The following is a 27576-nucleotide window of genomic DNA, read 5'->3' as shown; positions in this document are numbered from 1 at the left end:
TCCTGTCTTCTGGTCTCATGAAGCAACCTGGGAGACATTTTCCTTCTTCATCTCCAAAGGTCGCTGGTTTGTGGGCTCTCTACTTCTCGTGGCTACGTTGTTCTGCTCTGCTCTCTCTGAATCTCCATTCCCCAAAATGTTTCCTCTTTTATAGGACTTCAGAAACTAATCAAGACCCACCCAAATGGGTGGAGACTTGTCGTCACTTAATCCAGTTTACCAACCACTCTTGATTACTTCATGTCTCCAGGGAGATGATCCAATTACAGTTTCAAACATACAATGCTGAACAGGGATTAGAAGAAACGGCTGCCTTTACAAAATGGGATTAGGATTAAAACGTGGTTTTTCTAGGGGACATACATCCTCTCAAACCAGCACAGCCCTCCTCTCCCACGTGCCCTTTGTTCCCTGGGGCCCGTGTCTCCATAATTGTTTAAATTAAGGTACTCCAGTAATTTGTTTGCCGTCTCTTAAACTGGCTGGCATCCCAGCAAGTGGTGTTTTTTGTTTGTTTTGGTTTTATGGCTTTTATAAAGGATTTATTAAGTTACACATTTACAGTTCTAAGGCCGTAAAAATATCCAAACTAAGGCATCCAAAGAAAGATACTTTGATTCAAGGAAGGCCGATATCTGTCACATGGGAAGGTGCGCTGATCCTTGTTCCCAGTTCCATTGCTTCTGGCTTCTGATCCGGCATGTGGTTTTTGTGCCTTGGACAGTCTCCATCGCTGGGCAAGCAGGAGGAAGGCCCCTGAGCAGTCCATACCAGGAGCTGGAGTGGGGTGGGGTGCCCAGGCCCCGCGCAGCAGCCGGCAGTTCCTGGGCACTTGGCATTTCAGCCTGCAAACCACAGCCCTCCAGGGCAGATGAGACTGCTGGAGCCAGAGGTCTCAAAACCAGTCAGTGGCAGAGCCCAGATCCAAGCAGGCTAAGCCTGGCCCAACCCTGTGCCCTTGACTCCTGGGACCCCCTGTAGCTGTTAATGCCTGAGAGCCTGCCCCCTGTCCAAGCCATCCCCTAGAAACAGCCACTTTAGAGATGCTGCACAGCAGAAGCCCTGGGTGCTGCCTCTATCCCTAAGCTGATGCAATGTCTTCCACTTCAACTCCCTCTTAGTCATGCCCCATGTTGTAAAGGGGGATTCTCCAAGAGGTTCCCTGCAAAGAGATGCTCAATTTTCCATCCTCAGTGCCCAGGGAGCACTCAGCACACGTAGTTTCTTTCTCACTCTTTATGATTACATGATGCTGTTCCTTATGGACAGAGACCAAGTTTCTTGTTCATCTCTCTGCCGGGCATCTGAAGGCACAGAGTGGTTCCTCCTGCCCCCAAGGGTCAATGAGCATACGCAGGTGTGCATGAATGAATGAGTGTGGTCCTACTTTCTTAAAAGGGAATGAGCTAATGGAATGCTAAAGGAGCTGCCCTCTGTGAGGGGGTCCATTTTGGAGAGATTACGCAATGGTACCAGAAGACAATAAGACCTAAAAGCCAGGGGGTGGCTCCTTGGTTTCCCCTCCAGTCCTAGAAGCTTGAGGCAAAAAAGAAGATCAGTTCCTACTGTAGAACCCCAAGTCTGCCAATGCCTTGCTCGCTTTGACCTGAAGGTTGCGGGTATAGGGGCAAAGGAGCAGGGGGCAGAAGGAGGACCCGAGAGGGCCACAAAGCAGAGCCACACGCATGCAAAGAGCTGCACAATACATCGTTGGCTTGCACAGAACAAGTCTGAACAGGCTTGGGAGGCACTGCCACCACAGGGGGCTACCATGTGTTTTCGTTTCCTGACTGCTAAAACAAATACCATCCAATGGATGGGTTTAACAAGAGGAGTTTATTGGCTCCCAGTTTCAGTGGCTAGAAATCTGGGTGGGTATCTTCTGGCTGGCCGGCAACCTTTGGGGTTCCTTGGCTTTTCCATCACAGAGCCATGCATCTTCTCCTTTCTCTTCTGGGTTTCATTGACTTCCAGCTTCTGGCTGTCCCTGTGGCTTGCGCTCCTGTGTCCAGTTTCCTCTGCTTATGAGACATTCAGCTGTATTGGATGAAGGCCCACCCTCATTCAGTTTAGACCCAACTTAACTAATAACAGCTTCTGTTCTAGTTTGCTAGCTGCTGCAATGCAATATACCAGAAACAGAATGGCTTTTAAAAAGAGGAATTCAATGAGTTGCTAGTTTACAGTTCTAAGGCCGAGAAAATGACCCAATTAAAGCAAGTCTATAGAAATGTCCAATCAAAGGCATCCAGGGAAAGATACCTTGGTTCAAGAAGGCCGATGAAGTACAAGGTTTCTTTCTCAAGTGAAAGGGCATGTGGCAAATACATCTGGGTTCCTCTCTCATCTGGAAGGGCACATGGCAAACACGGCATCATCTGCTATCTTATTCTCCTAGCTTCCTGTTTTATGAAGCTCCCCAGGAGGCATTTTCCTTCTTCATCTCCAAAGGTCACTGGCTGGTGGACTCTGCTTCTCGTGGCTATGTCATTCTGCTCTGCTCTCTCTGAATCTCCTCCATTCTCCAAAATGTTTCCTCTTTTATAGGACTTCAGAAATTAATCAAGACCCACCTGAATGGGTGGAGACATGTTGTCCCCTAATCCAGTTTAACAAACACTCTTGATTAAATCGCATCTCTGAGGACATGATCTGATTACAGTTTCGAACATACAGTATTATTCTGCCATTACGAAATGGGATTTTGATTAAAATGTGGCTTTTCTAGGGTCCATACATCCTTTCAAACCAGCACAGTTTCTAAAATCCTACCGACAAATGGGTTCACAGCCACAAGACCTGGAGAACGTGCCTTTTGAGGAGGACACGATTCAATCCCTAACACCATCCCAGGGGTTCTCTTCTAATGGGCTTGGGACACACTTGCCCCTTCTCTCCTCGCTCCCCTGCCACTGCCCAGGGCAGCCCCCCAAGCACACCAAGCCCCCGGAGCGGGGGCAGGGGTCCTGGGTTGATCTTTGCTGCCCCTCCTTCCAGAATGTCACTGAGAAACAGAAGGCTTGTGAAACGGACTTGGCCAAAGCGGAACCGGCGCTCCTGGCAGCTCAAGAAGCTCTTGACACTCTGAATAAGGTAAAGAAGGAAAAACAAAGTAGCAGAGGCTCCCCTCGCTTGAGTTGCAAGAAAATGGGTGTTGCAGGCTCTGTCATGTTGGCTTTTCCATCTAAATGGTGCCACGCGCCCACCATGGCTCCCCCGGGGCTGCCGCCGAGGGCCTCCGAGTCCCACTTGGTCGATGCCACCCCCTTCTGAGAACCATCGTGTCTGTCGTCTGCAGAACAACCTGACGGAGCTGAAGTCCTTCGGGTCCCCGCCCGACGCCGTGGTCAACGTCACCGCCGCTGTCATGATCTTGACGGCGCCTGAGGGCAAGATCCCAAAGGACAAGAGCTGGAAAGCTGCGAAAATCATGATGGGCAAAGTGGACACCTTCCTGGACTCGCTGAAAAGGTTCGACAAGGAGCACATCCCCGAAGCCTGTCTGAAGGCATTTAAGTAAGTCTGGGGCTTGGCCGTCATTGCATGGGGTACAGACCATTTTCCTTCCTCACGTTGGATGCGTTTTGTATGCAAGGCGTGGCGTCGTCCCAGAACCTTCTCTCTCCAGAGCTGGGATCCTCGATGTATCTCCAACAGCAAATGCGCTTCTGCTTGCCAGAGAGGGTGCAGGGTCTTGGGATGGGCAGAACAAGGCAGAAAGCCAAAGGCGGCTTGGTGTCCGGGGCGTTGAGGTGAAGCCCGGCCTTCGGCTTCCATGGGAAACCTCATCTCCCTCTGTCTCCCCCATTGAAAGGCTGTGGGGCAGGTGGAAAGGTCTGTGGCTCAAACTCTAGCCGACTCCTTCCCCATGTAGCCCCCACATTGGGGCCGAGGCACACAGGAGGGGACCCTACATCGTGCAGACCTTTTGGACACCAGGTGACAAGCATCCTCGGTGGCTGGTGATGAACAGCAGGAAACCCTTGGGCTCACAGCACCATCAAGGAGGCAAGGCCAGTCTGCTCAGACGCCTGTCCTTGCAAGAGCGCCTGGTCCCTCTCCAACCCTCTCCCCCAACACACACACACGCGCGCACACACACATATGGAGTGTCCACCTGCTTGAGGCTCTGCCGGGCACTGCTTCTTCTTTAAGTTAGTCTCACTGTCAAGGTACCATGTCTCAGGGACACACTTGAAATGCTGGCAGTGGGTCCATCTGGGGGACACGGGGGGGGTGCAGAGAGGACTTTCACTCGGTACCCCATAATATCAGTGAGTGTGCACCCACAGGGCACTCCCACATGGCCAGCACTCCAGACCCACTGTTTTCCATCCCACGTGGCTCCTCGGCCTGCCATCTGTTGGTTACTCAAGTTCAAACTGTCCCCTGACCCTGACTGAGCCCTCCCTTTGGAAAAGAGAGCCATGCCCCATGACCCCAGCTGCGACCCCAGTGCTTCCCAGATCCCCCTCGTTGAGGAAACAGGTTAGACCCTTGAAAAACACTTGGTAAGTACAGAGTAGTTTCAAATACGAGAAGATAAAAGGAGGGAAAAACGCCACCCAGAAGCTACCCCAAGAGGTGGCCACTCTCAGTTTTTTTTCTTCAAAAAAACTTTCCCTGTAGTTGAAATAATATTATTTAGCACAATTATTTGTTCTGCTTTTAGTTTTTACTTAACATTGTGGCAAAAATTAAAACTACATCGTAAGTCTGACTTGAAACTGTTGCATAGCCTTGCGGCCCCTGAATTGCATTTTTCTCAGCTGTATTCCTACTCGCTGCCTATTTAGGCTGCCTCCAGGTTTTGCTTTTATGATTGAGACCATCACAAATGTCTCTGCCTTGCCAGACAGGAAACCTCTATTCTGCTGCCTCCCACACTGTTGATGTTTCAAAGACGCAAACAAGCCAGCGGCGGGAAGAGGAGGGCCTATATTCCCAGCCTAAATTCAAATTCTTCTTCTTATTATTTTTAACCATCCATTCAGAGTTCTTTCTGCAGACAATTCAGTTCATTATGTTTACTGATGTTGCTGTCATTTAAAAAATACAAGCTTGGGGTGCAAAGGTAGTTCGGTGGTAGAATTCTCGCCTACCATACAGGAGACTCGGGTTTGAGTCCCAGCCCATGCACTTCCCCAAACAGAAATTCAACAAATGGTGCTGCGGTAATGGGATACTTACAATTGAATGTGACCCTGCCATACAGCATACAAAAAAAAAAAGGAAGAATTTTTAAATATTGGCTTCTAGAGGGGCAGTTTTCTTTGGCTCTTAAATTCCCTTCATAGCACAACACCCGCGGTGCCATCTCTCTTGAGTCTGATCCTTACACCCTTGTTCTCACTATGCCGGTCTTAGAAAACCGAGCGCTGCCAGCTGGGGAGACAGATGTAGCCCATGGAGCGGATGGAGCACGCCTTTGGAACCGCATGCTCGGCTCCAATCCTCACACGGCCAGTGCCCAGTGGGGACCCCTTCGGTGAGCTCCTCTACCTTGCTGGGTAGTTCCCCCACGGAAAGGCGGGGACGATGACCCCTGCCAAAGCCAGCAAGGTTGGCTGACAGGTGCCCTGAGCCCACGCTTGTGTGCTGCTCTCGGGACACCACTGCTCAAAGTCCCATCCAAGCGACTGCTAAAGAAATCCTGGTTCTAGCACTGCTGCCTACCTTCCTTCGGGCAGGTTCCGCGACCCCTCTGATCCCCAGTGTTCTCGCCTGGGTGTGGAGTCTTTGGAGAAATAAAACGAGGTCATCTATATAAAGCCCCTGAAATGCAGACAAGAAAAAATGCTAGTTCCCTTCCTTCCCCTAAAATATAGGCCTTAAATCAACACCTGGCATTGTCCTTCACACTCTAACTTCTCTTTCAGAAGCCACAGTTTTGTTTTATTTTTCCTTCTTCATTCCGTAGTCATTAAGAACCAATATATTTTTTTTCCCTTCTGGTAATGGGTGGCAGTGACGGTAGCACATGGTGAATATAATGAAAACTGCCAAAGTGTATACTTGAGAGTGGTTAAAATGGGCACTGTTTATATTGTATCATGTTACTGCAATTAACATTTTTTTAAAAATCCTCAATACCTTAGCTTTCTCAATGTGACTGTGCGATTGTGGAAACCTTGTGTCTCATGCTCCTTTTATCTACGGTATGGACAGATGGGTAAAAAATGTGGATTAAAAATAAATAAATAAAAGGGGGAACAAATGTTAAAATGAATGTAGTAGATTATAATGCTAATAATCAATGAAAGGGAGTGGTAAGGGGTATAGAAAAAAATCAGGGAAACAAAGGCTAACTAATATTGGGTAGATGGAAATACTAGCAGTCAACGAGAGAGAGGGGGTAAGGGGTATGGAATGTATGACTTTTTTCTGTTTTCCTTTTATTTCTTTTTCTGAATTGATGCAAATGTTCTAAGAAATAATCATGGTGATGATATTGTGAATTTTTGATTATATACCAAGAATGGAATGATCATATGGCAAGAATGTTCGTATTTGTATGTTGTTATGTTCAAAAAAATTTTTTAAAGGGCGGGCCATGATGGCTCAGCAGGCAGAGTTCTTGCCTGCCATGCCAGAGACCTGGGTTCGATTCCTGGTGCCTGCCCATGCAAAGAAATAAATTAATGAAAAAAAAAAAAAAATCCTCTACCCTGACACTTGCTACAACCCGGAGCTTAGTGGAGTGTGGAAATGCAGAGCGGAGGCCGTGGGGCCTGCACGCCAGCGCCCACCGTTCCCTCCCCAGGCCTTACCAAGGCAACCCGACGTTCGACCCCGAGTTCATCCGCTCCAAGTCCACGGCAGCCGCAGGCCTGTGCTCCTGGTGCATCAACATCGTCCGCTTCTACGAGGTCTACTGCGACGTGGCTCCCAAGAGGCAGGCCCTGGAGGAGGCCAACGCGGAACTGGCCGAGGCGCAGGAGAAGCTGACTCGGATCAAGAACAAGATTGCGGTAAGTGCTTCCTGCCGGGCAAAGACCAAATCTCTGCTTCAGAAGGGGTGGGCAGGGCCCTCACGAGAGGGACCAGGTCGTGCCTGGGGCTTCCCACTCCGTGGCCGCACCACCCAGGGCCCTCTGCCTGCACGAGAAGCCCCATTCCACACGTGGGGTCCTCTCAGGGGCTCAGCCCTGCTCCCACCTCCCCGGGAAGCCAGTCAGGCCAAGCCAAGCTCTGTGGCGGGGCCTTTTCAATGCACTGTTTTCCCAGGAACTCAATGCCAACCTGAGCAACCTAACGTCAGCGTTTGAGAGGGCCACAGCTGAGAAGATCAAGTGCCAACAAGAGGCTGACGCCACGAATCGGGTGATCTCCCTGGCTAACAGGTGGCTCGTCCCTCATTTTCCCCCCCCCAGACCCCCACCCCAGCCAGACCCCTTGCTCCCTGCATGCCTCCCTCTCCCAGCCATTGCTGAAAGGGGCAAGGCCACAGGACGACTTTTGGAGGGAGGAGCATGGCGAACCCTCCCAGCTTTCACTATTTGAGCACGGAGGAAGGAGGATAAATTAGTATAAACATTTGCACAAAGTCTGCACCTCGTGCGCTGGTAACCCCTAGAGGGCCAGTGCTTGTGCACGCAGCAGCCTTCATGAGGCATGATGCACTGAGGCACAGAATTCCAGATAAACCAGACCTGCTAGCTCCCGGCAGTGCTTCACCATAACCCACCCTGGCCCCCCGCCTGGGGTGAAGCCCCGGCTGTGGGATAACCTTACCGTGCCGGTTCATTCTAGAGCTTTCGCAGGGGAGACGGGCTCGCGAGCAGTGCTGTCCAATGGACAGAGTCACGTCTGTCATTGTAAACTTTCTAGCAGCCGCTTTCAAAAAGAATGGTGGTGATGATAGCACAGCATTGTGCATGTAACTAAAAGCACTGAATTATATAGGTGAATGTGGTTACGGGGGACATTTTAGATTGTATATATGTTACTAGGTTAGGGAAAAAAAAACCAAAATGGAGGACTGCACAACACAGAGAGTGGACCCTGTTGTAAATGCTGGATCATGGGTAAGTGCAATTATAAAAATGTTCTTTCATGAGCTGTAACAAATACACCACGCAAATGCAAGCTGTTCATAATGGAGTGGTGTAGGGGAACCCTGTATATCAGGCATTTTGTGCGTGACTTTCCTGTACCCCTACAACTTCTCTAAAAACAAAATGAGAGAGTTAAAGAACTTTCAGTACCACAGGTTATATAATAAAGGACTTCAAAAATTAACATTTGATGTACAGAATCAAATGTTAATTTTTAAAGTAAAATTAGAATGTATTCTATACATCTAGAATACAGTCAATACCTCTGTCAAGTCCAGAAACACTCAGAACACTCAAGATAATCTTAGCTGTAATAGGGGACTTTTGTAATTTTAAATATTTTATATAAAAGATCAAAAAAAATTATGTGAAGCAACTTTAATACTGTATTTTACAGAATGCCAAACATCCTAAATATTATCATTTTAACATGTAATCAATGTGAAAAAATTATCCATGAACTACTTGACATCTTGTATTCATCCTGTCTTTAAAATCCGATGTGTCGTCAATGCTCCCAGCACATCTCCATTCTGACCAGCCGGGGACAGTGGCTCGTGGCCACCTATTGGGCGTGTGGCCTTGGGGCATTCTTCTCACATTTTTCAAAAGTGAACTGGGGTTTAAGGCATGCTAATAAGAATGTAATGCTATTTAATTGAGGTTTTGCCATCCTTTTAAGTGTTTGTTGAAGTATTTTGTCCATTTAAAAATTGGGTTGTTCTCTTGCTGTTGAGTTTGAGAGTTCTTTACATATTTACCCAGGCCAATTTTTAATGCTTTGCAAACACTGTGAATACACATAATTTATATGTAGTGATGTATTACTTCTGTATTTGTAAAGAAACAGACAAAATCAAAACAAAAAACTTGATTTCCATGTAAAATAAAATTTTGGTCTATGAAAAAAAAAAAAAGTGAACCGGGGGAGGCATTTCCTGGAGGTGATCCTGGGAAATGGCTTGTTGCATTTTCCCCCACTGGGCTGGTGGCCATTGAACGAGTGACGAAAGGACCTGGGAGATCCCAAGCCTGCGTGAGACTGGCCTACAGTGCTAGGGAGACAGAGCCATCACCCCTACGTTGGGGTGAAGGGGTTTGCTCATGACTGCCAAGAAAATCAAAGTGAGGAGTGAGGGCTGCTCAGATGACATTTAAAACTGATCGCAGGTGGCTGAATCAGACAACTTGTGCTTCCCACACACATGTCAATGTTTTCAGATTGAAGGGGTTCCACTGGGGGCATGGGTCGGTCCTCAGAGCTGTGGTCCGAGAGGGACCAGTGCCCCCCACCCCATGCAGCACTGCTCTGTGCCTTCCATGCCCACCGCCCAGGCTCTCCTACCCCTCAAGATCCCTCGGGTCAAGGCATCTGCTAGGTGGTGGCCATGGAGCTCCTTTAGCAAGTGGGTGAAATAACCAAGTGACGTCAGCGTCAGGGGGAAATCAATGGAGGTGGCTGGAGGAAAGCCAACTCGGCATTCCCAAGTGCCTCCGGGGAGCATTATTTTCCTTTCCTTTGGGTTTCGCCTCTGGCATTTTCACTGTTGGACCACTAACCTCGGTTTACTGATGGAGAATGTCTTCATGGTTCTCCCAGCTCAATCCTCTTTTACTCTCTTTTCCCCCCTTGGCCTCCTGTTCTCGTTTCAGGCTGGTGGGAGGGTTGGCATCGGAGAACGTCCGCTGGGCCGAATCGGTGGAGAACTTCAGAAAGCAGGGGGTCACTCTCTGTGGGGACGTCCTGCTGATTTCCGCCTTCGTCTCCTACGTGGGCTACTTCACCAAGAAATACCGAAATGAGCTGATGGAAAAATTCTGGATCCCTTATATACATAAATTAAAGGTGAGAGGTACAGGCCAGGACCCATTTCTCAAGAGATGCAGGATAGGAACCCAGCAGATCAGTTGCAGCCCATTCCACCTTGGCTCCTGCAACCAAAGCCCCGGCCCAGTCAGGGTTTACCGTGGCCCCCAACGGCCGAGGTGACATCACTTGTGGCCGGGTCGCAGGGCTGCTGTGCTGACAGTGAGATGCATGGCTGTCTTCTCCCAAACTGTCCGACTGGCTCAACCTTTTAACCGCATGATCACAGCGTTCTAGGAAGAGCTGGTTTCCGCTGCGTGCCAAGGCAGTGTCGCCCGTTCTAAGGGAGAGCGCTTGCCGCCGGCAGGTCCCCATTCCCATCACAGAGGGCCTGGACCCCCTGAGTCTGCTGACGGATGACGCCGACGTGGCCACTTGGAACAACCAGGGCCTCCCCAGTGACCGCATGTCCACCGAGAACGCCACCATCCTGTGTAACACGGAGCGCTGGCCCCTAATCGTGGACGCGCAGCTTCAAGGGATTAAGTGGATTAAAAACAAATACGGGAGTGAGCTGAAAGCCATCCGCCTGGGGCAGAAGAGGTAAGCGGTGACGGCAGAGCCGAGGGGAACCGGGTGAGCCTCGGGCCGGGCAACTCACATCTGCTCCCTGGATGGACGGGTCTGTCCTGTCGATACCCACCAGCTCACCGCAGGATGTTTTCAGAACACGTTTGGCCCTGGGGAGGAGCACCAGCAGGGAAAACCGGAGACACGGCTCTCTTTCCTCTTGTCCCTGTTTCTGGCTCTTTCTGCAGTGGGAAGAGATTTGGACGAATGGCCATGGCCTGGGCTGGAGGCCTGTTTGGCCGTTTCCTGGCCAGGGGGCTTTGGGCAGGTGATTTAACCTCCCTGTGGGTTGTGTTCTCAGCCCAGATGGGATAATAATAGCTGCCCCGTGCACCCTCCAGTGTGTTGGGAAAATCAGATGTGCTCAAAGATGTGAAAATATTCGCTAAGTTTGTCTTCACCCTCAAGGCTTCCCCCCATTTGCACCTCCGTGTAGGTGATTTACCCAGAAGCCCTTGGTTTCCTTTATGGGGAGGATGAGCTTCCAGGAGGCTTGGCCTACGTGTTCCTTGGCCACATCTCTCTCTCTCACACACACACACACACGCACACACTTTGCCTTCCCACGGAGGCTGCTTCTCCCAGCATCCTGCCATCTCCTGGTCACTTTGCCATATGCCATTAAGTCACTTGTGCTGTCCCTGTAGCTACCTGGACATCATCGAGCAGGCTATTTCAGAAGGAGACATTTTACTCATCGAGAACATTGGCGAAACCGTGGATCCTGTCCTGGATCCTTTACTGGGCAGGAACACGATTAAAAAGGGCAGGTAAGTTATTGTTCTCACGTCCATGCACCGAGCCGGGTAAACCTGTTCAGGTGGGACAGGTGGGAACCGAGGGGTCCACACCCCAATCAGGAACATCCACACCAATATGTAAATAGTGAGTATCTCGAGAGGATGTGCCACCACGGTGACGGTTCTTGTCTTCCTATTTTAAATGTGTTTTGCAAACCTTGAGCCTGTGTTGCTTTTTTAAAAAATCAAAGTGCAATTCACGTAACATGATGTCAGCCATTCCAAAGCATACAATTCAGTGTTATGCAACCACCACCTCTGTTTAGGGCCAGAAGTTTTTTCATCACCCCAAAAGGAAACCCTGCACCCATTAGTGGCCACTCCCTTTTCCCTCCCTAATTCAGCCCCAGAAACACTATCCTTCTTTCTGTCTCCTGAATTTGCCTCTTCTGGATATTTCATACAGATGAAATCCTACAATGTTCATCCTTGGTGACTGGCTTCTCTCACTAGCGTCATGATTTTGAGGTTCTCCCGCACTGCGGCATGTATCAAAACTTCATTCCTTTTTACAGCCACACAATATTCCGTCAAATGAATATACCACATTTTCTGTCCACTCATCCACTGATGGGTATTGGGCTTGCATTACTTTTATAATTTAAAAAAAAATGGAACCAACTTAAAAACGTAGATGTCCACATTAGCGTGAGCCACCTTTAAATGCAGGGGACACGCAGTGGCTCAGACGCAGGTGGTAAGGGCTGTGGTGACACCCCAGGTCAAGGACGAGCTGGCCATGAGTGGAGACGCCTCTGGGGAAGAGACAGACAGGGGCCCTCAAAAAGGGAGCTGGGCCATCAGGAAGAGGGGAGCCAAAAAGACAACTCCCAAGTGGATGACCAGATCAAGGCCACAGGCCCAGGCCTCCAGCCCTGGTAACTCACCAGGATCACCCTTGGGCTTCCAGAACATGCCAAGGTTCTTAGCTGGAATATGGGTGCCTTCCTTATACTAGCGATTTTGGGGTGGGGCCCGGGCAAAGCATTTGTGTAAAGACTCCCAGGGGAAGGTAATGTGTGGCCACTTCTAAAAACACAAGAACAAACCACCCAGAGGAAAGAGAAGGGGTGTCTTCTAGAAGGGTCCCTGCCACAGGTCAGAAGAGAGTAATAGAACCAAGAGGGCTGCGGTGCTTTGCAGGCTCAGGAGGGCTCAGGCAGCAGCATGGCCCAGGGTCGGGCCCCGAGGCCTGGTCTTCGGAAGAACGGAACTTGGCTATGGAGGTGGTCAGAAGGTGCCGGACCAGGCGCGTGGGATTTCGGGTCACCATCTGCCCTTCTCCCACCAACTGCCAGGTTCATTAAGATCGGCGACAAGGAAGTGGAGTACCACCCCAACTTCCGCCTCATCCTGCATACCAAATTCTTCAACCCCCACTACAAGCCCGAGATGCAGGCCCAGTGCACCCTCATCAACTTCCTGGTCACCCGCGATGGACTTGAGGACCAGCTCCTGGCGGCCGTGGTGGCCAAAGAGCGCCCGGACCTGGAGCAGCTGAAGGTGACGGGTCCTGGACCCGGGGCAGGGCGGGGCAGAGGGGAGCGGGGAACGTGAGGCAGAGCTGTCGTCCGACGTGGGCCGGGCACCCCTCTGAAGGCGCCCCGGCCTGTCGCCCTAAATAACACGTGCACACACAGCGCAATGATTCAGGTCTTCTTTCGTTGTTGTGTTGCCCTCCGGCTCCCAAAGTGAACGCTAAATAAATCAACCGGAGCATGAGTCACGGGCCTCAGCGGCACGGCTGCTCCTTGCCCTCCGGCCGCTGGCGCAGTGACTCCCTCGTGCTCTGTCGCAGCTGTGCACATGGGATCGAGGAGTCCCAGGCCGGCCCCCATGTCCCCTTGCTCCCCACGTGCTCCCCAGACCAGGCCACATGGCTCCCAAGACAGGAGCCGCAGAGGCCCAGCCCCGGCCAGGCGTGCTCCGGGGACTCCCACCTTTAACTGCTTTCTCTCAAGTTTGACGTCCGTCCCTTCTCTCCTTCTGGAGCCTGGCTGTAGAGAGGCCAGGAGCACCTGTCACTGACCTGGCACCCTGGGCCTCGGCCATTCCTGCAGGCGAATCTCACCAAGTCCCAAAATGAATTTAAGATTGTCCTGAAAGAGCTGGAAGATTCCCTGCTGGCCCGTCTGTCCGCCGCGTCGGGGAACTTTTTGGGAGACACTGCCTTGGTGGAGAATCTGGAGACCACAAAGCAAACAGCCAGCGAGATTGAGGAGAAGGTGAGAAACCATCTTCCGGAGCGGCTCCCCGAAAGAAGCCACAGTTCCGGGAGGGGAGCCCCAAGGGGTCCCGGGTGCCCTCCTGCATGCTGGCTGCCTTCTCGGAGCACCCCCAGGGATGGCCTCCGAGGGAGCGATGGGGTCTGGCCAGGAGCAGGGGCTGGCCTGCTCACAGACTTACCCACACATGGTTCTGCTCAAGTCCCTCTTGCTTGTTTTGAGGTGCAAGAAGCAAAAATCACTGAAGTTAAAATCAACGAGGCAAGAGAAAACTACCGTCCAGCTGCAGAGAGGGCCTCCCTGCTGTACTTCATACTGAACGATCTCAACAAGATCAACCCCATCTATCAGTTCTCTCTCAAGGTGCAGCAGCCCCCGTGCACTCTGGGCCCAAGGCCGGGGCGCGGGGTGGGTGAGCTTCCGGCCGTCGGGTGCTGCCGGGACAGCCTCTGAGGACAGACCAGGCCTGCACTGCCTGAGCGGGACAGAGACGGCGGGGCCACAGCATCAAATACCCCAGGGCGGCCCACACCACCCGCGCCCTGCCAGCACCCCAGTGCCTCCCGCCCCGATCACAACAACGGACCCCGCCACGGGCAGCCCCGAGCTCTTGGTCCCCGTCCCCACCCCAGGCCTTCAACGTGGTGTTCGAGAAGGCCATCCAGCGGACAGTGCCGGCCGACGAGGTTAGACAGCGAGTGGCCAACCTGACGGACGAGATCACCTACTCGGTCTACATGTACACGGCCCGGGGGCTCTTCGAACGAGACAAACTCATTTTCCTGGCCCAAGTTGCGTTTCAGGTAACGTCCAGCCCCTCGAAGGGCCGGCACGCGGGGCCAGCAGCCTCGGCCTCCCCTGGGAGGAACTTGCTGGAAATGCAGATTCTCGGGCCCCGCCCCAGGCCTAGTAGATCTGAACCTGCATTTCCACGCACCCCCGAGGGACTCCTGAAGTCTGAGATGGGATGTGGCACATGTCTGAGGCGCTCTTTACTCCATACCGAGACTTGAGTGGGAGGCAAGGCCAGCTTCCTTAGAGAGAGTTTTATAAAGCGATGCCACCTCGTTGCATGTAAGTGGTGCTGAGTCACAGCCCCCTTTAGTGCGCCGTCCACTCTGGAAGCCTGAATGACATTTCCGAAAGAAAGCAACATAGTAATGAATCAATATTCCTCCTGCTGAAATAGTTTAAGAGGTTTCTGTTCCATTGAATTGACTCTTCAGCCCCCCTGCCATTTTGTTCAGGCTTTTGGCAAACACTCATTTGATCGGTAGCTTGGGCACGAATGCAAACCTGGCTCTCGGTCCAAGCTCAGAGTTGGAATGAACAGGACCACATTACAGGGGTGCCTTCCATTTCAAGAAGGCATCGTGGCTGTGGCCCCCCAGACTCTCATCTGCCTCCCCTCAGTTGAGGCCCAAATAGCTTCTTTCACTGACCCTGGAGTCAGGCTCTTTCATTCAGGCAGACAGAGAGTTCTTTGGGCCTGAAAAGAGGGTTTTCAGCCCTGGAAAATTAGGGAACCCTAATTTGAATGACCTCTTAGTCCCAGTCGTCCATCATGAGATGAAGGGACCAACAAAATGTGGTCCGGCCACACACTGGGATGTCACTGTGCCATGGAAAGGAACGGAGCTACCACCTGGCGACCCCTGCAGGCACGGTGCTGAGTGAGGAAAGCCAGGACACATACTGCATGGTTCCCCCTTATATGAAACAGCGCGACGGGCAAATCCATAGAGACAGGAAGCACACAGGTGGTTGTCAGGGGCTGGGGGAAGGGGGGAGTGGGTTGTGACTGCTGGTGGTATGGAGTTTCCATTTGGGGTCACGAGAAGTTTCTGGCATTAGATCGAGATGATGGCTGCACAACCTTGTAAATGCACTAAACGCCACTGGAGTGTTCCCACTATCTTGGTTAAAAGGGTAAATTGTATGTCATGTATATTTCAGCAGAGCTTTATTTTCAATGATAGGATGAAAAGAAAGTGCTTTGCCCAGCCCAGGGGGGCAGGATAAGGCGCACGGACTCCTCTCATGCTGCCCGGCACCTGGTGACCTCCTGATTCTGCCAGGGGCCCATGTGTTGAGGGCTGGTGCCTGGCCACCTCGTCGAGTCTAAGTGGACTCCCTCCCTTGTGTGTCCTCAGGTTCTCTCCATGAAGAAGGAACTGAACCCATTGGAACTGGATTTCCTCCTGCGGTTCCCTTTTAAGGCCGGGGTCGTCTCGCCAGTGGACTTCCTGCTCCACCAAGGATGGGGTGGGATCAAGGTCTGTGGCCAAACAGTGAACGCTGCGTCCTCTCCTCCCGCTGCACGGCCCCTCCTGCCTGTGCTGAGGATGTTTACAAGTTCAGATTGCAAGGCCCCACCGGGGGCTTGCAGAGACAGCGGTGGGGCGCATGATGGGCTGGCTGCCAATGAAAAGAAAACTGCGCTGTCCCATACGACTGTTAGGTTTACCGAGGCCCCCCACCACCAGCCTTCACGCAGCTAGCTCAGGCCCCCTCCCCCGCTCCCCTTCCTCCCACTTCCAGGAAAGAGCAAAGCGTCAAGGTTATTCCCAGATTCCTGGATGCCTACAGAGAAGGCAGTCCTCTGAGATGGGACTGACTTCCGTGCTGAGAGCCCCAAAAAGAGAGGCCACGGCTGGGAGACAACCCCATGCCCCCAGAGGACCCCCTGTCCCCGGCCTGCCTGTGATGGGTGGGCACAGTGCGTGGTATCAGGGGTGGCCTCTCCTGGCTGAACTTGTGGAAGTAACTTGGGATGGGGGGGGACGGGGAAGTTGCCAGCGGGACCCGGGGTGGAGCTGAAGGGGCTGTTGCCTCTGTCCCTAGGCCCTCTCGGAAATGGACGAGTTCAAGAACCTGGACAGTGACATTGAGGGCTCTGCCAAGCGCTGGAAGAAGCTCGTGGAGTCGGAGGCGCCCGAGAAGGAGGTCTTCCCCAAGGAGTGGAAGACCAAGACAGCTTTGCAGAAGCTTTGCATGGTGAGGTGCATGCGGCCTGACCGCATGACCTACGCTATCAGGTGAGCGGCCACGGTCCCTGTGAGGGCGGCGGCCAAGGCCGGGTGTCCAGGGGCGCCGGGGGGCAGGGCGCCAGCTGGGGACGCCTAGCGGGTGTGGGATGTCCACACGGGGCTGTGCATGTGATCTCCACGACTCAGTTCTCCTCCCCATCTCATGATGAAGACAGCAAGCCTTGGGGAAGTGAAGCCGTGGGCTCCTGTATTCTGGGGGGGCAGAAGCAGGCCCCACCCTGCCTGCTGCACCCGATTCCTGGTTCTGATGAACCCTGTGTGGGTGGGACCCTTTGCCTCCTGCTAACCGAGCAAGGCGGGAGTCCCTGCCATACAATGGAAAGTAAGCCTCCCCGGGTGAGCCTCCCAGATTGTTCTAGTTTGCTGGCTACCAGAATGCAATATACCAGAAATGGAATGGCTTTTAAAAAGGGGAATTTAATAAGTTGCTAGTTTATAGTTCTAAGGCCAAGAAAATGTCCCAATTAAAACAAGTCTACAGAAATGTCCAGTCTAAGGCATCCAGGGAAAGATTCCCTTCTTAGTTCAAGAAGATCAGCGAAGCTCAGGGTTTCTCTCTCAAGTGAGAAGGCATATGGCGAACACAGTCAGGGCTTCTCTCTCAGCTGGAAGGGCAGTTGGTGAACATGGCGTCATCTGCTAACTTTCTCTCCTGGCTTCCTGTTTCATGAAGCTCCCTGGGAGGCATTTTCCTTCTTCATCTCCAAAGGTCACTGGCTGGTGGACTCTGCTTCTCGTGGCTATGTTGTTCTCCTCTCTGAGAATCTCCCACATTCTCCAAAATGTTTCCTCTTCTATAGGATTCCAGTAAACTAATCAAGACCTACCCAAATGGGTGGAGGAGACACATCACCTAATCCAGCTTAACAACCACTCTTGATTGAGTCACATCTCCAGGGAGATGATCTAATTACAGTTTCAAACACACAATACTGAATAGGGATTAGAAGAAATGGCTGCCTTTACAAAATGGGATTAGGAGTAAAACATGGCTTTTCTACGGTACAAACATCCTTTCAACCAGCACACAATTCAAAACAGAAAAAGTCTAAGCACTCTATCTCCATGGCCATACAGATGGAATCTTTTTAGGGTATTTTGGAGAAAAAACAATTGCGAAACCAATTAACATCAGGCACTTTCAAACCCCCAATAGCTAAATTTAGAATAAATCTTTTAGTTCTGTCCATTTTGCTCATGGGCCAGGAGAACTGTTCTAAGTTCACCAGCAGATTCTCTGCTGCTACAGCTGCTGGACCTGGAATCCCTGGAGATGAGGAAATTCACCACAGGGGGCCCCGGCTGCCTGCCCCGTCTCTCCTCCTGTTGGGTCTGCCACTTTACGCCAGGACTCCAGCACCAGAAAGGGACACCTGCACAGGGTCCCCTCGGTAGACCTGGATGTCCCTGTGAGCCTCGTCCTTCCTCCTCCTGGCTGGAGAGAAGAGCTTGGCCCTTTCCAACACCTGCCAGTGAAAGGAAGGGAAATGGGGCTGACGGTGGCCCATTCTCTGGGCCCCTGGGAGTTGTTTTGACTTCCTTCCTGGTAGGCTGAAAACAGCCAGATTTCCCCAAATCGCCCAAGTCTCTAATAGAATTCTCACAAAGCAGAGGCCTGGCACATCCACGGGGCTACTCACAGATCCCTTTTGTCTTGCTTTGTTTTCCCCTTGGGTAGAAGAGCAAAGGAACTGGAAATAGGTGATGGGGAGTGGGGATGGAATGAACAAGGAATCACTGTAACCCAGGAGAGCCACGCTGAATGCAGGATACAGGTCTGCCTCCGGGGCTCAGGGCTGGAGAAGGGGGTGGGGGCAAAGTGTAGGATAGCCAAGGTAGGGGATGCCCAACCTTCTCAGCAGGAGCGCCCATCTGCCTGGGAAATCCCAGGGATGCAGGGGGTTGGGTAGCAAGAGCCAACATGCAGCAGCGTTCTCCCCTTGAACCCCCAGCCCTGTGCCTGTGTCACCACATGTGACAGCATGTCAGTGATCTGTACAGGGAAGGCCCACCAGCTGCCTTAGTGTCCATGATGGGTGATCCCCAGTCATGCCCCATAGCTTTGAAATCGATGACGTTTCCAGAATACAGAGGAAAGCCAAGTTACCTCACTAATTACCCATGGGAGAACGTAACTTAATAGAAGTGGGAACCAGCCAAAATTTAAAATCGGTAGTAAAAGTCGCAACTAACACTTCTCACAGTGTGTGACATGCAGGCAGTAGGCAGTCTTCATAGGACCCGTGCAAATTCATGGACTGCTTCCGCCTTAGGAGATTGGCACCTCCACTACCCCAGTTCCCCCAGGCTCCCAGAGGGAAAAGGAAGGAACTCACCCAGGTCGAGCAGGGTGCTGGCACATGCCTTCAGCAAAAAAAAAAAAAAGCCCTGATTTGTAGCAGTTGCCAGTTTCCACCGTGTAAATCCTGCCACTGGGGCTGATTGCAAGCTGTGCAGTTTATTGTGAGCATCAGGAGGCGACTCCAGGCCTCCCCTGCTGGGGCCACAGTGCTGGACGGGGCAGAGGCTGACCAAAAAGACACACACACGCCCTTCTGCATCATTAACTCAGCCCTGAGAAAGACAGTCTGGTCTTGAAAAGTAACTGGCAAAGGTGATTTTGTTACATCCCTGCCCAGGGGTAGGACTTAGTACATTCTGGAAGTCCCTTCCTGGGCAGGGGTCTAGAATCTATGTTTCAAGCAGTTCATATGCTGACCAAGGATTTAAGGGATTGAGCTTCCTTCAAAGAAATCGCCACCAAGCAGAGCTCTCAACTTGAACCATGATCAATCCCGAAGTCCTGGGCTGCGTGGAGTCGGGTGCTTTGGGAAGGTCCCCGAGCTCTCCCTCAGCCCCGCCCCCCCCCCATTACCCAGCATTGGTTCAGGAAGCTGCACAGAAGCCGACAAACACCAGAGCAAGGAAATGAATAACAAACAAGGGTGTCCCCGTAAAGTCCCCAGGGAGGGGAAAGGCCTGTGCTGACGCCCCTGGCAGCCCCCGGGGGTGGAGGTTGGGGGTCTGTAAATGAACAGGCCACCCACAAATCCTCCCAGCCACCCAGAGAGGGTACATACTCAACTGCTCCAGGGCGGGCAGGCTCCCAGCCCGGGCACACTGCCGTCTGTCATTCCCTCCGGTGACCTCTTCCTCCCGTTAGCTCATTCGCTCCATTCAAGGTCTCGGCAGGGGCGCAGCCAGCCGTGATCAAGGGGGAGGCACCGGCATCTGAGCCCCAAAGACCATCCCTAACACTGAAGTCTCCATAAGAGGATCATCTTGATGACCCCAGGCTGGTCGGGTCCAGTTGGAAAGAGGGGTTTATGTCTCCTAAAGTTGTGGGTTTTCCTTTAGATGTTTTCTGAGGGTCCAGATACTGTAGCCCGTTGAGCTCACTGAGAAGGGCTGTAACTTGAGCTTCCTTCCTTTTCCAAGCCCCTCTCCCCCCAATCCGGGCAAACCACTGGGGCTGACAGGCAGGTTTAGATTCTGCTCCTTCTGGCTGCACTCCTCTCTCCAGCGGATGGGAAAGGTGTGGGGACAGGAATCGCCAAACACTGACCCTTCCCTGGGAGCCTTGATGTGCTTCTGCGGGCCCATGGGCCTCCTGGCGCCAAGACACGGGCACTGGCCTCCCTGAGGGGCTGCATGTCCCAGGCCCGCTGCCCGCACCCCCCACCCCTGCTCTCCACCCTCCCTGCTGACCTTGAGAGCCCCGGAGACATGGGGCCACGATCTCCCCTGAGGTCGCGGCTCGCGGAGTGTGCTCCGGATTGCTTGAAGGAAGAGCATGTCGCAGGCCCCGTGCAGAAATCACCGCCCAAGTGGAAAGTCCGCGTACCCCTCTGAGCCCCTGCGAACGCTCTGCTTTCCCGCCAGAGGCCTTTCTCAGCTGAAAGAAGATCCGCCGGGAAAATGGCCCCTTCGCCTGGGTCTGCAGCCCCCGCCAGTCCCCGGTGCAGTTGCCCTGGGCCGCTGCCACTGCTGCCTTTGGGGCTGACCTGCATGTTTCCCTCAGGAACTTCGTGGAGGAAAAGATGGGTAGCAAGTTCGTGGAAAGCCGGAGCGTTGAGTTTTCCAAGTCCTACGAGGAGAGCAGCCCCTCCACTCCGATCTTCTTCATCCTGTCCCCAGGCGTGGACCCCCTGAAAGACGTGGAAGCCCTGGGTACGTGTGGCCGCAGGCAGGGTCCCCAGCACTGGGGTGTGTGCCCGCGTGATCAGCCACCAGGGAAAGGCAAGCCAGGTCCTACATCACACCCATCAGGAGGGCTAGACTTTTTTTTTTAATTATTATTTTATAAATTGTTAAAAATATATATAATAACAAATAAACACAAACATTCTTAACTTATGATCGTTCCATTCTACATATAGAATCAGTAATTCACAATAGCATCACATAGTTGCATAATCATCATCATCATCATTTCTTAGATCAGGATGGCTAGACATTTTTTTTTTGAAGGAAAAATATTCAGTCCTGTTGCACAATCTGTATACCTTCAGCTCCAATTACCCAATATCTTACCCTATTTCTGTCCCCTGATGGTCTCTGTTACCAACAAAATATTCCAAGTTTATTCACTACTGTCAGTTCATATCAGTGAGACCATACAGCATTTGTCCTTTTGTTTTTGGCTAATCTCACTCAGCATAATGTCCTCAAGGTCCATCCATGTTGTTACATGCTTCATAATTTTATTCTGTCTTACAGTTGCATAATATTCCATCGTATGTATATGCCACAGTTTGTTTAGCCACTCATCTGTTGATGGACATTTTGGCTGTTTCCGTTTCTTTGCAATTGTAAATAATGCTGCTATAAACATTGGTGCGCAGATGTCCGTTTTTGGCTTTGCCCTTATGTCCTCTGAGTAGATACCTAGCAATGGTATTGCCGGGTCATATGGCAATTCTATATTCAGCTTTTTGAGGAACCGCCAAACTGCCTTCCACAGCGGATGCACCATTTGACATTCCCACCAACAGTGAATAAGTGTGCCTCTTTCTCCACATCCTCTCCAGCACTTGTCATTCTGTTTTATTGATAATGGCCATTCTGGTGGGTGTGAGATGATATCTCATTGTGGTTTTGATTTGCATTTCTCTAATGGCCAGGGAAGTTGAGCATCTCTTCATGTGCCTTTTGGCCATTTGTATTTCCTCTTCTGAGAAGTGCCTGTTCAAGTCTTTTGCCCATTTTGTAATTAGGTTGGCTGTCTTTTTGTTGTTGAGTTGAATAATCTCTTTATGAATTCTGGATACTAGACCTTTATCTGATATGTTGTTTCCAAATATTGTCTCCCATTGTGTAGGCTGTCCTTTTGCTTTCTTGATGAAGTTCTTTGATGCACAAAAGTGTTTAATTTTGAGGAGTTCCTATTTATTTATTTATTTCTTCAGTGCTCTTGCTTTGGGTGTAAGGTCTATAAAACCACCTCCAAGTATAAGGTTTATAAGGTATTTCCCTACATTTTCTTCTAACAGTTTTATGGTCTTAGACCTAATGTTTAGGTCTTTGATCCATTTTAAGTTAACTTTTGTGTAAAGTGTGAGATATGGGTCCTCTTTCATTCTTTTGCATATGGATATCCAGTTCTCTAGGCACCATTTATTGAAGAGACTGTTCTGTCCCAGGTGAGTTGGCTTGACTGCCTTGTCAAAGATCAAATGTCCATAGATGAGAGGGTCTATATCTGAGCACTCTATTCGATTCCATTGGTCAGTATATCTATCTTTATACCAGTACCATGCTGTTTTGACCGCTGTAGCTTCATAATACGCCTTAAAATTGTGAGACCTCCAACTTCATTTTTTTTCCTCAGAATACTTTTAGCTATTCGGGGCAACTTGCCCTTCCAGATAAATTTGGTTATTGGTTTTTCTATTTCTGAAAAGTAAGTTGTTGGGATTTTGATTGGTATTGCATTGAATCTGTAAATCAATTTAGGTAGAATTAACATCTTAACTATATTTAGTCTTCCCATCCATGAACATGGTATGCCCTTCCATCTATTTAGGTCTTCCATGATTTCTTTTAACAATTTCTTGTAGTTTTCTTTGTATAAGTCTTTTGTCTCTTTAGTTAAATTTATTCCTAAACATTTTATTCTTTTGGTTGTAATTGTAAATGGAATTCGTTTCTTGATTTCCCCCTCAGATTGTTCCTTACTAGTGTATAGAAACAGTACAGATTTTTGAGTGTTGCTCTTGTAACCTGCCACTTTGCTGTACTCATTTTTAGCTCTAGTAGTTTTGCTGTGGATTTTTCGGGGTTTTCGACATAAAGTATCATATCCTCTGCAAACAGTGAGAGTTTTACTTCTTCCTTTCTAATTTTGATGCCTTGTATTTCTTTTTCTTGCCTAATTGCTCTGGCTAGAACTTCCAACACAATGTTGAACAACAGTGATGATAGTGGACACCCTTGTCTTGTTCCTGATCTTAGGGGGAAAGTTTTCAGTTTCTCTCCATTGAGGATGATATTAGTTGTGGGTTTTTCATATATTCCCTTTATCATTTTAAGGAAGTTCCCTTCTATTCCTATCCTTTGAAGTGTTTTCAACAGGAAAGGATGTTGAATTTTGTCAAATGTCTTTTCTGCATCAATCGAGATGATCATGTGGTTTTTCTGCTTTGATTTGTTGATATGGTGTATTATATTAATTGATTTTCTTATGTTGAACCATCCCTGCATACCTGGGATGAATCCTACTTGGTCATGATGTATAATTCTTTTAATGTGTTGCTAGATTAGATTTGCTAGAATTTTGCTGAGGATTTTTGCAGCTTTATTCATTAGACAGATTGGTGTGTAGTTTTCTTTTTTTTACAATATCTTTGTCTGGCTTTGGTATGAGGGTGATGTTGGCTTCATAGAATGAGTTAGGTAGTTTTCCCTCCTCTTCAATTTTTTTGAAGAGTTTAAGCAGGATTGGTACTAATTCTTTCTGGAATGTTTGGTAGAATTCACATGTGAAGCCGTCTGGTCCTGGACTTTTCTTTTGGGAAGCTTCTTAATGACTGGTTCAGTTTCTTTACTTGTCATTGGTTTGCTGAGGTCGTCTATTTCTTCTCAAGTCAAAGTTGGTTGTTCATGCCTTTCTAGGAAGTTGCCCATTTCATTTACATTGTTGTATTTGTTAGCATAAAATTGTTCATAGTATCCTGTCATTACTTCCTTTATTTCTGTGGGGTCAGTGGTTATGTCTCTTCTTCCATTTCTGCATACTACCTAACTGTAATACAATTATGTTAAAATACTGAATGAAGCTGAATGTGAGAATGATAGAGAGAGGAGGGCTGGGGCATAAACAAAATCAGAAAGAACGATAGACAATACAGATTGAGATGGTATAATCTAGGAATGCCTAGAGTGTGTAATGATAGTGACTAAATGTACAAATTTTAAAAATGTTTTTGCATGAGGAAGAACAAAGGAATGTCATTACTGCAGGGTGCTGAAAATAGATGGTAATTAATATTTTAAAATTTCAACTTATATGGGAGACTAAAGCAAAAAAAAGTTTATTTGGTACAAAATTTATATTTTGACTAGTGCATTTCCTAATATAACTTATGTAGATAGCTTGATTGAGCACCATAAGTACTTGGAACCTTGAGTAGGACATGAGATTTTGTTGGTTTGTCCAGAGTGATGCCCCGATAAATCCCAGAGTGATTTGATCAGTGAGTGGAAAAGTATTTGCAAAGTCCCCTTTGGGGAATGGTGAGAACAGGGAGAAATTCAACTTCTCCAAGTTGAATTCTTGATATTCTCACAAGCAGTGGGGACAACCAAAGCTATAGGCTGAACCCCCAGTCTTGGGGTTTGTTCATACGAAACTTAACCCCACAAAGGATAGGTCAAGCCTACTTAAAATTTAGGCCTAAGAGTCACCCCCAAGAGAACCCCTTTTGTTGCTCAGGTGTGGCCTCTCTCTCCAGCCAACACAGCAAGCAAACTCACCACCCTCCCCCGTCTACATGGGACATGACTCCCAGGGGTGCGGACCTCCCTGGCAATGTGGGACAGAAATCCTAGAATGAGCTGAGACTCAGCATCAAGGGATTGAGAAAACCTTCTCGACCAAAAGGGGGAAGAATGAAATGAGACAAAGTGGTAATGGCTGAGAGATTCCAAACAGAGTCGAGGTTGTCCTGGAGGTTATTCTTACGCATTAAGTAGATATCACCTTGTTATCCAAGATGTAATGGAGAGGCTGGAGAAAATTGCCTGAAAATGTAGAGCTGGGTTCCAGTAGCCATGTTTCTTGATGATGACTGAATAATGAAGTAGCTTTCACAATGTGACTGTGTGATTGTGAAAACTTTGTGTCTGATGCTCCTTTTATCTACCTTGTCAACAGGTGAGTAGAACACATGGAACAAAAATAAATAATAGGGGAAACAAATGTTAGAATAAATTTAGTTTGAAATGCTAGTGATCAATGAAAGGGAGGGGTAAGGAGTAAAAAAAAAAGGGGGGGGAAATAACCAGTGTTGGCAGGATGTGGAGAAATAGAAGCCCTTGTGCCTTTGCCTAGTGGGTTTGTGAAGGTGCAGCCTCTGTGGTAAACAGTGTGGCAGCTCCTCAGAAAGTGAAACAATTACCAGGTGACCCAGCAATCCCGCCTCTTCGGTACAAACCCAGCAGATGAGAAAGCAGGGGCTCAAACGAAACCTGTTACAGGAAGCTCACAGCAGCTCCAGTCATGACCGCTGAAAGGTGGCCGGCCCAAACATCCCCCACTGGGGGAGGGGGGACTGCATGGGGGCCCCCTGCCATGGCGTGAGACCACAAGGGTCCCCGTTCATGCCACCACATGACCCTTGAAACAAGTTAACTTAGCACGAAGCCGGACTCAAGAGGCCACACAGCATGTGAGTCCATTTACACAAGACCCGAAGGAGGCTGGTGGCTGCCGGGCCCGGGGAGGGGCTCCACCGGGACACAGGGCTCTAAACCGGGCCATGGGAGCACAAGGCTGGCGAGGACTGCATGCCCCGGAACACTACAGGCTAAGTGGTCAAATGGTCAAATGTGTGTGGGGGGGTGTGGGTGTGGGTGTGCGTGGCACCGCACTTAGGAAAACCGGGCCTGTGGAATTCCGGGCAGCTGATAGCCGAGCCTCTGTCTTTCTCATTTAATCATCTCTGGGCTTTTCCTGTTTTCCTCTCCTCTAGGGAAAAAACTGGGCTTCACAATAGACAATGGAAAACTCCACAATGTGTCTCTGGGGCAAGGACAAGAGGTGGTGGCTGAGAACGCCCTGGATGTGGCAGCTGAGCAAGGGCACTGGGTCATCCTGCAGGTACGAGGGGCCTGGGGGTTCCCCAAGGAGGGCCACTCCGAGGCCTCAGAGAAATCAGGCTCCAGGGGTCCCACTCAGGAGCGTGGATGGGCATCTTACAACCCAGCGTCCCGCTGCCGTGCCTCTGTACCCTCCAGCGAAGGTGTAGATTCTCCAACAGTGAAAAAAACAATTAAATGAAAACTCCGGGGTTTATACGAGGGCACCCCAAAAGATGTATTATTAAAACAAACAAAAGCAAACAGAACTCTGGGTTGACAAAAGCCTGCCTCCGCCTCCTCTCGCCTAGGGGAAGCAGCTGTGGCCCTGCGGGGAGCAGATGCATGCTCCCCGACTCCGGCCACCCTACCCAGGCCCACCCCTCCGGGCGCTGAGCTGCTTCCACACCCTCCTAACATGGCCCCATCTGTTGCCTCCCAGACCCGCGGCTCGGTGTTAACCTCAGCGCCCGTCTGGTCCCCACATGGCATTTCTTCTCCAACCTTCGGTCTCAGACGTGGGAGAGCCTATTTCGGGGTGGGGAGACCTCTGCTCCACCGCAGGCTGGCGGAGGCACAAAGGCTCGGCACGAGGCTGGAGGGTTTTGTATCCGTTCAGGGCAAGGGTCCCCTCTGGGGCCTGTGTGGTGGATGCTGAGTGTCAGGGGGTGCGTGGGAGGGTGGGGAGGGGCCCTGGGGTGGCAGCTCACCTGTGGCCTCGCTGCAGAACATCCACCTGGTGGCCCGGTGGCTGAGCACCCTGGATAAGAAGGTGGAGCGCTACAGCACAGGCAGCCATGAGGAGTTCCGCGTCTTCATCAGCGCCGAGCCGGCGCCCAGCCCCGAATCCCACATCATCCCCCAGGGCATCCTGGAAAACGCCATCAAAATCACCAACGAGCCACCCACAGGGATGCTCGCCAACCTGCACAAGGCCTTAGACCTCTTCACCCAGGTAGGCAGCTCCTCACCAGGCAGGCAGCTCTTCACCAGGTAGGCAGCTCTTCACCAGGTAGGCAGCTCTTCTCCCAGGTAGGCAGCTCTTCTCCCAGGTAGGCGGCTCCTCACCAGGTAGGCAGCTCCTCACCAGGTAGGCAGCTCTTCTCCCAGGTAGGCGGTTCCTCACCAGGTAGGCAGCTCTTCACCAGGTAGGCAGCTCTTCACCAGGTAGGCAGCTCCTCACCAGGTAGGCAGCTCTTCACCAGGTAGGCAGCTCCTCACCAGGCAGGCAGCTCCTCACCAGGCAGGCAGCTCTTCACCAGGTAGGCAGCTCCTCACCAGGTAGGCAGCTCTTCTCCCAGGTGGGCAGCTCTTCACCAGGTAGGCAGCTCTTCTCCCAGGTGGGCAGCTCTTCACCAGGTAGGCAGCAACTCACTAGGTAGGCTGCTCCCCCAAGGTAGGGGGTTGCTGAGCATCTGTCCCCAAGAGTCCGTCCAGCTCTGCGACCCTGACACCAAGCTTCTGGGCCTGGAAAGGTGAGGCTCAGACACCTCCATCTGGCTTCCTTTATCCATAACCCCACCCTCACCAAACATAAACACAAACACACACGCACACAAACACACACACTCACTGTGGGTCACAAAACCAATTCCTTCCTGAAAGGCTCTGCAAAATGTGAATGAAGTACTGTGGGGTATATGTTATTTGAGCTTCATAAAGCAGAACTTGGCTTTTTATCAGTTTATCAGGCAAGTGCTGCAGGCTATA

General features: G+C 50.6%; 1 protein-coding gene across 10 annotated transcripts in view; it reads left to right on the top strand.

Annotated features, from left to right (window-relative positions):
• The window catches only part of DNAH17 (dynein axonemal heavy chain 17), a 146265-nt gene that overhangs the window by 105358 nt on the left and 13331 nt on the right, over positions 1-27576 (top strand). For 6 of the 10 annotated variants that reach the window (XM_077166116.1, XM_077166118.1, XM_077166115.1 and 3 more), the window contains 16 exons: positions 2998-3093; positions 3299-3516; positions 6764-6971; positions 7228-7343; positions 9711-9903; positions 10232-10467; positions 11142-11264; positions 12593-12797; positions 13355-13519; positions 13742-13882; positions 14152-14322; positions 15673-15795; positions 16364-16557; positions 20591-20739; positions 25761-25888; positions 26594-26821. In XM_077166116.1, coding sequence (XP_077022231.1) covers positions 2998-3093; positions 3299-3516; positions 6764-6971; positions 7228-7343; positions 9711-9903; positions 10232-10467; positions 11142-11264; positions 12593-12797; positions 13355-13519; positions 13742-13882; positions 14152-14322; positions 15673-15795; positions 16364-16557; positions 20591-20739; positions 25761-25888; positions 26594-26821 — 2694 coding nt within the window. Of the gene's footprint in view, positions 1-2997; positions 3094-3298; positions 3517-6763; positions 6972-7227; positions 7344-9710; positions 9904-10231; positions 10468-11141; positions 11265-12592; positions 12798-13354; positions 13520-13741; positions 13883-14151; positions 14323-15672; positions 15796-16363; positions 16558-20590; positions 20740-24502; positions 24971-25760; positions 25889-26308; positions 26527-26593; positions 26822-27576 lie in introns of those variants that run through there. The other 4 variants (XM_077166120.1, XM_077166122.1, XM_077166123.1 and 1 more) reach the window with 4 other exon arrangements.

The sequence above is a fragment of the Tamandua tetradactyla genome, chromosome 6 (genome assembly GCF_023851605.1).
Source record: "Tamandua tetradactyla isolate mTamTet1 chromosome 6, mTamTet1.pri, whole genome shotgun sequence".
NCBI lineage: Eukaryota > Metazoa > Chordata > Mammalia > Pilosa > Myrmecophagidae > Tamandua > Tamandua tetradactyla.
The sequence above is the reverse complement of the archived record's forward strand: the minus strand, read 5'-3'. Positions and strand labels throughout refer to the sequence as shown.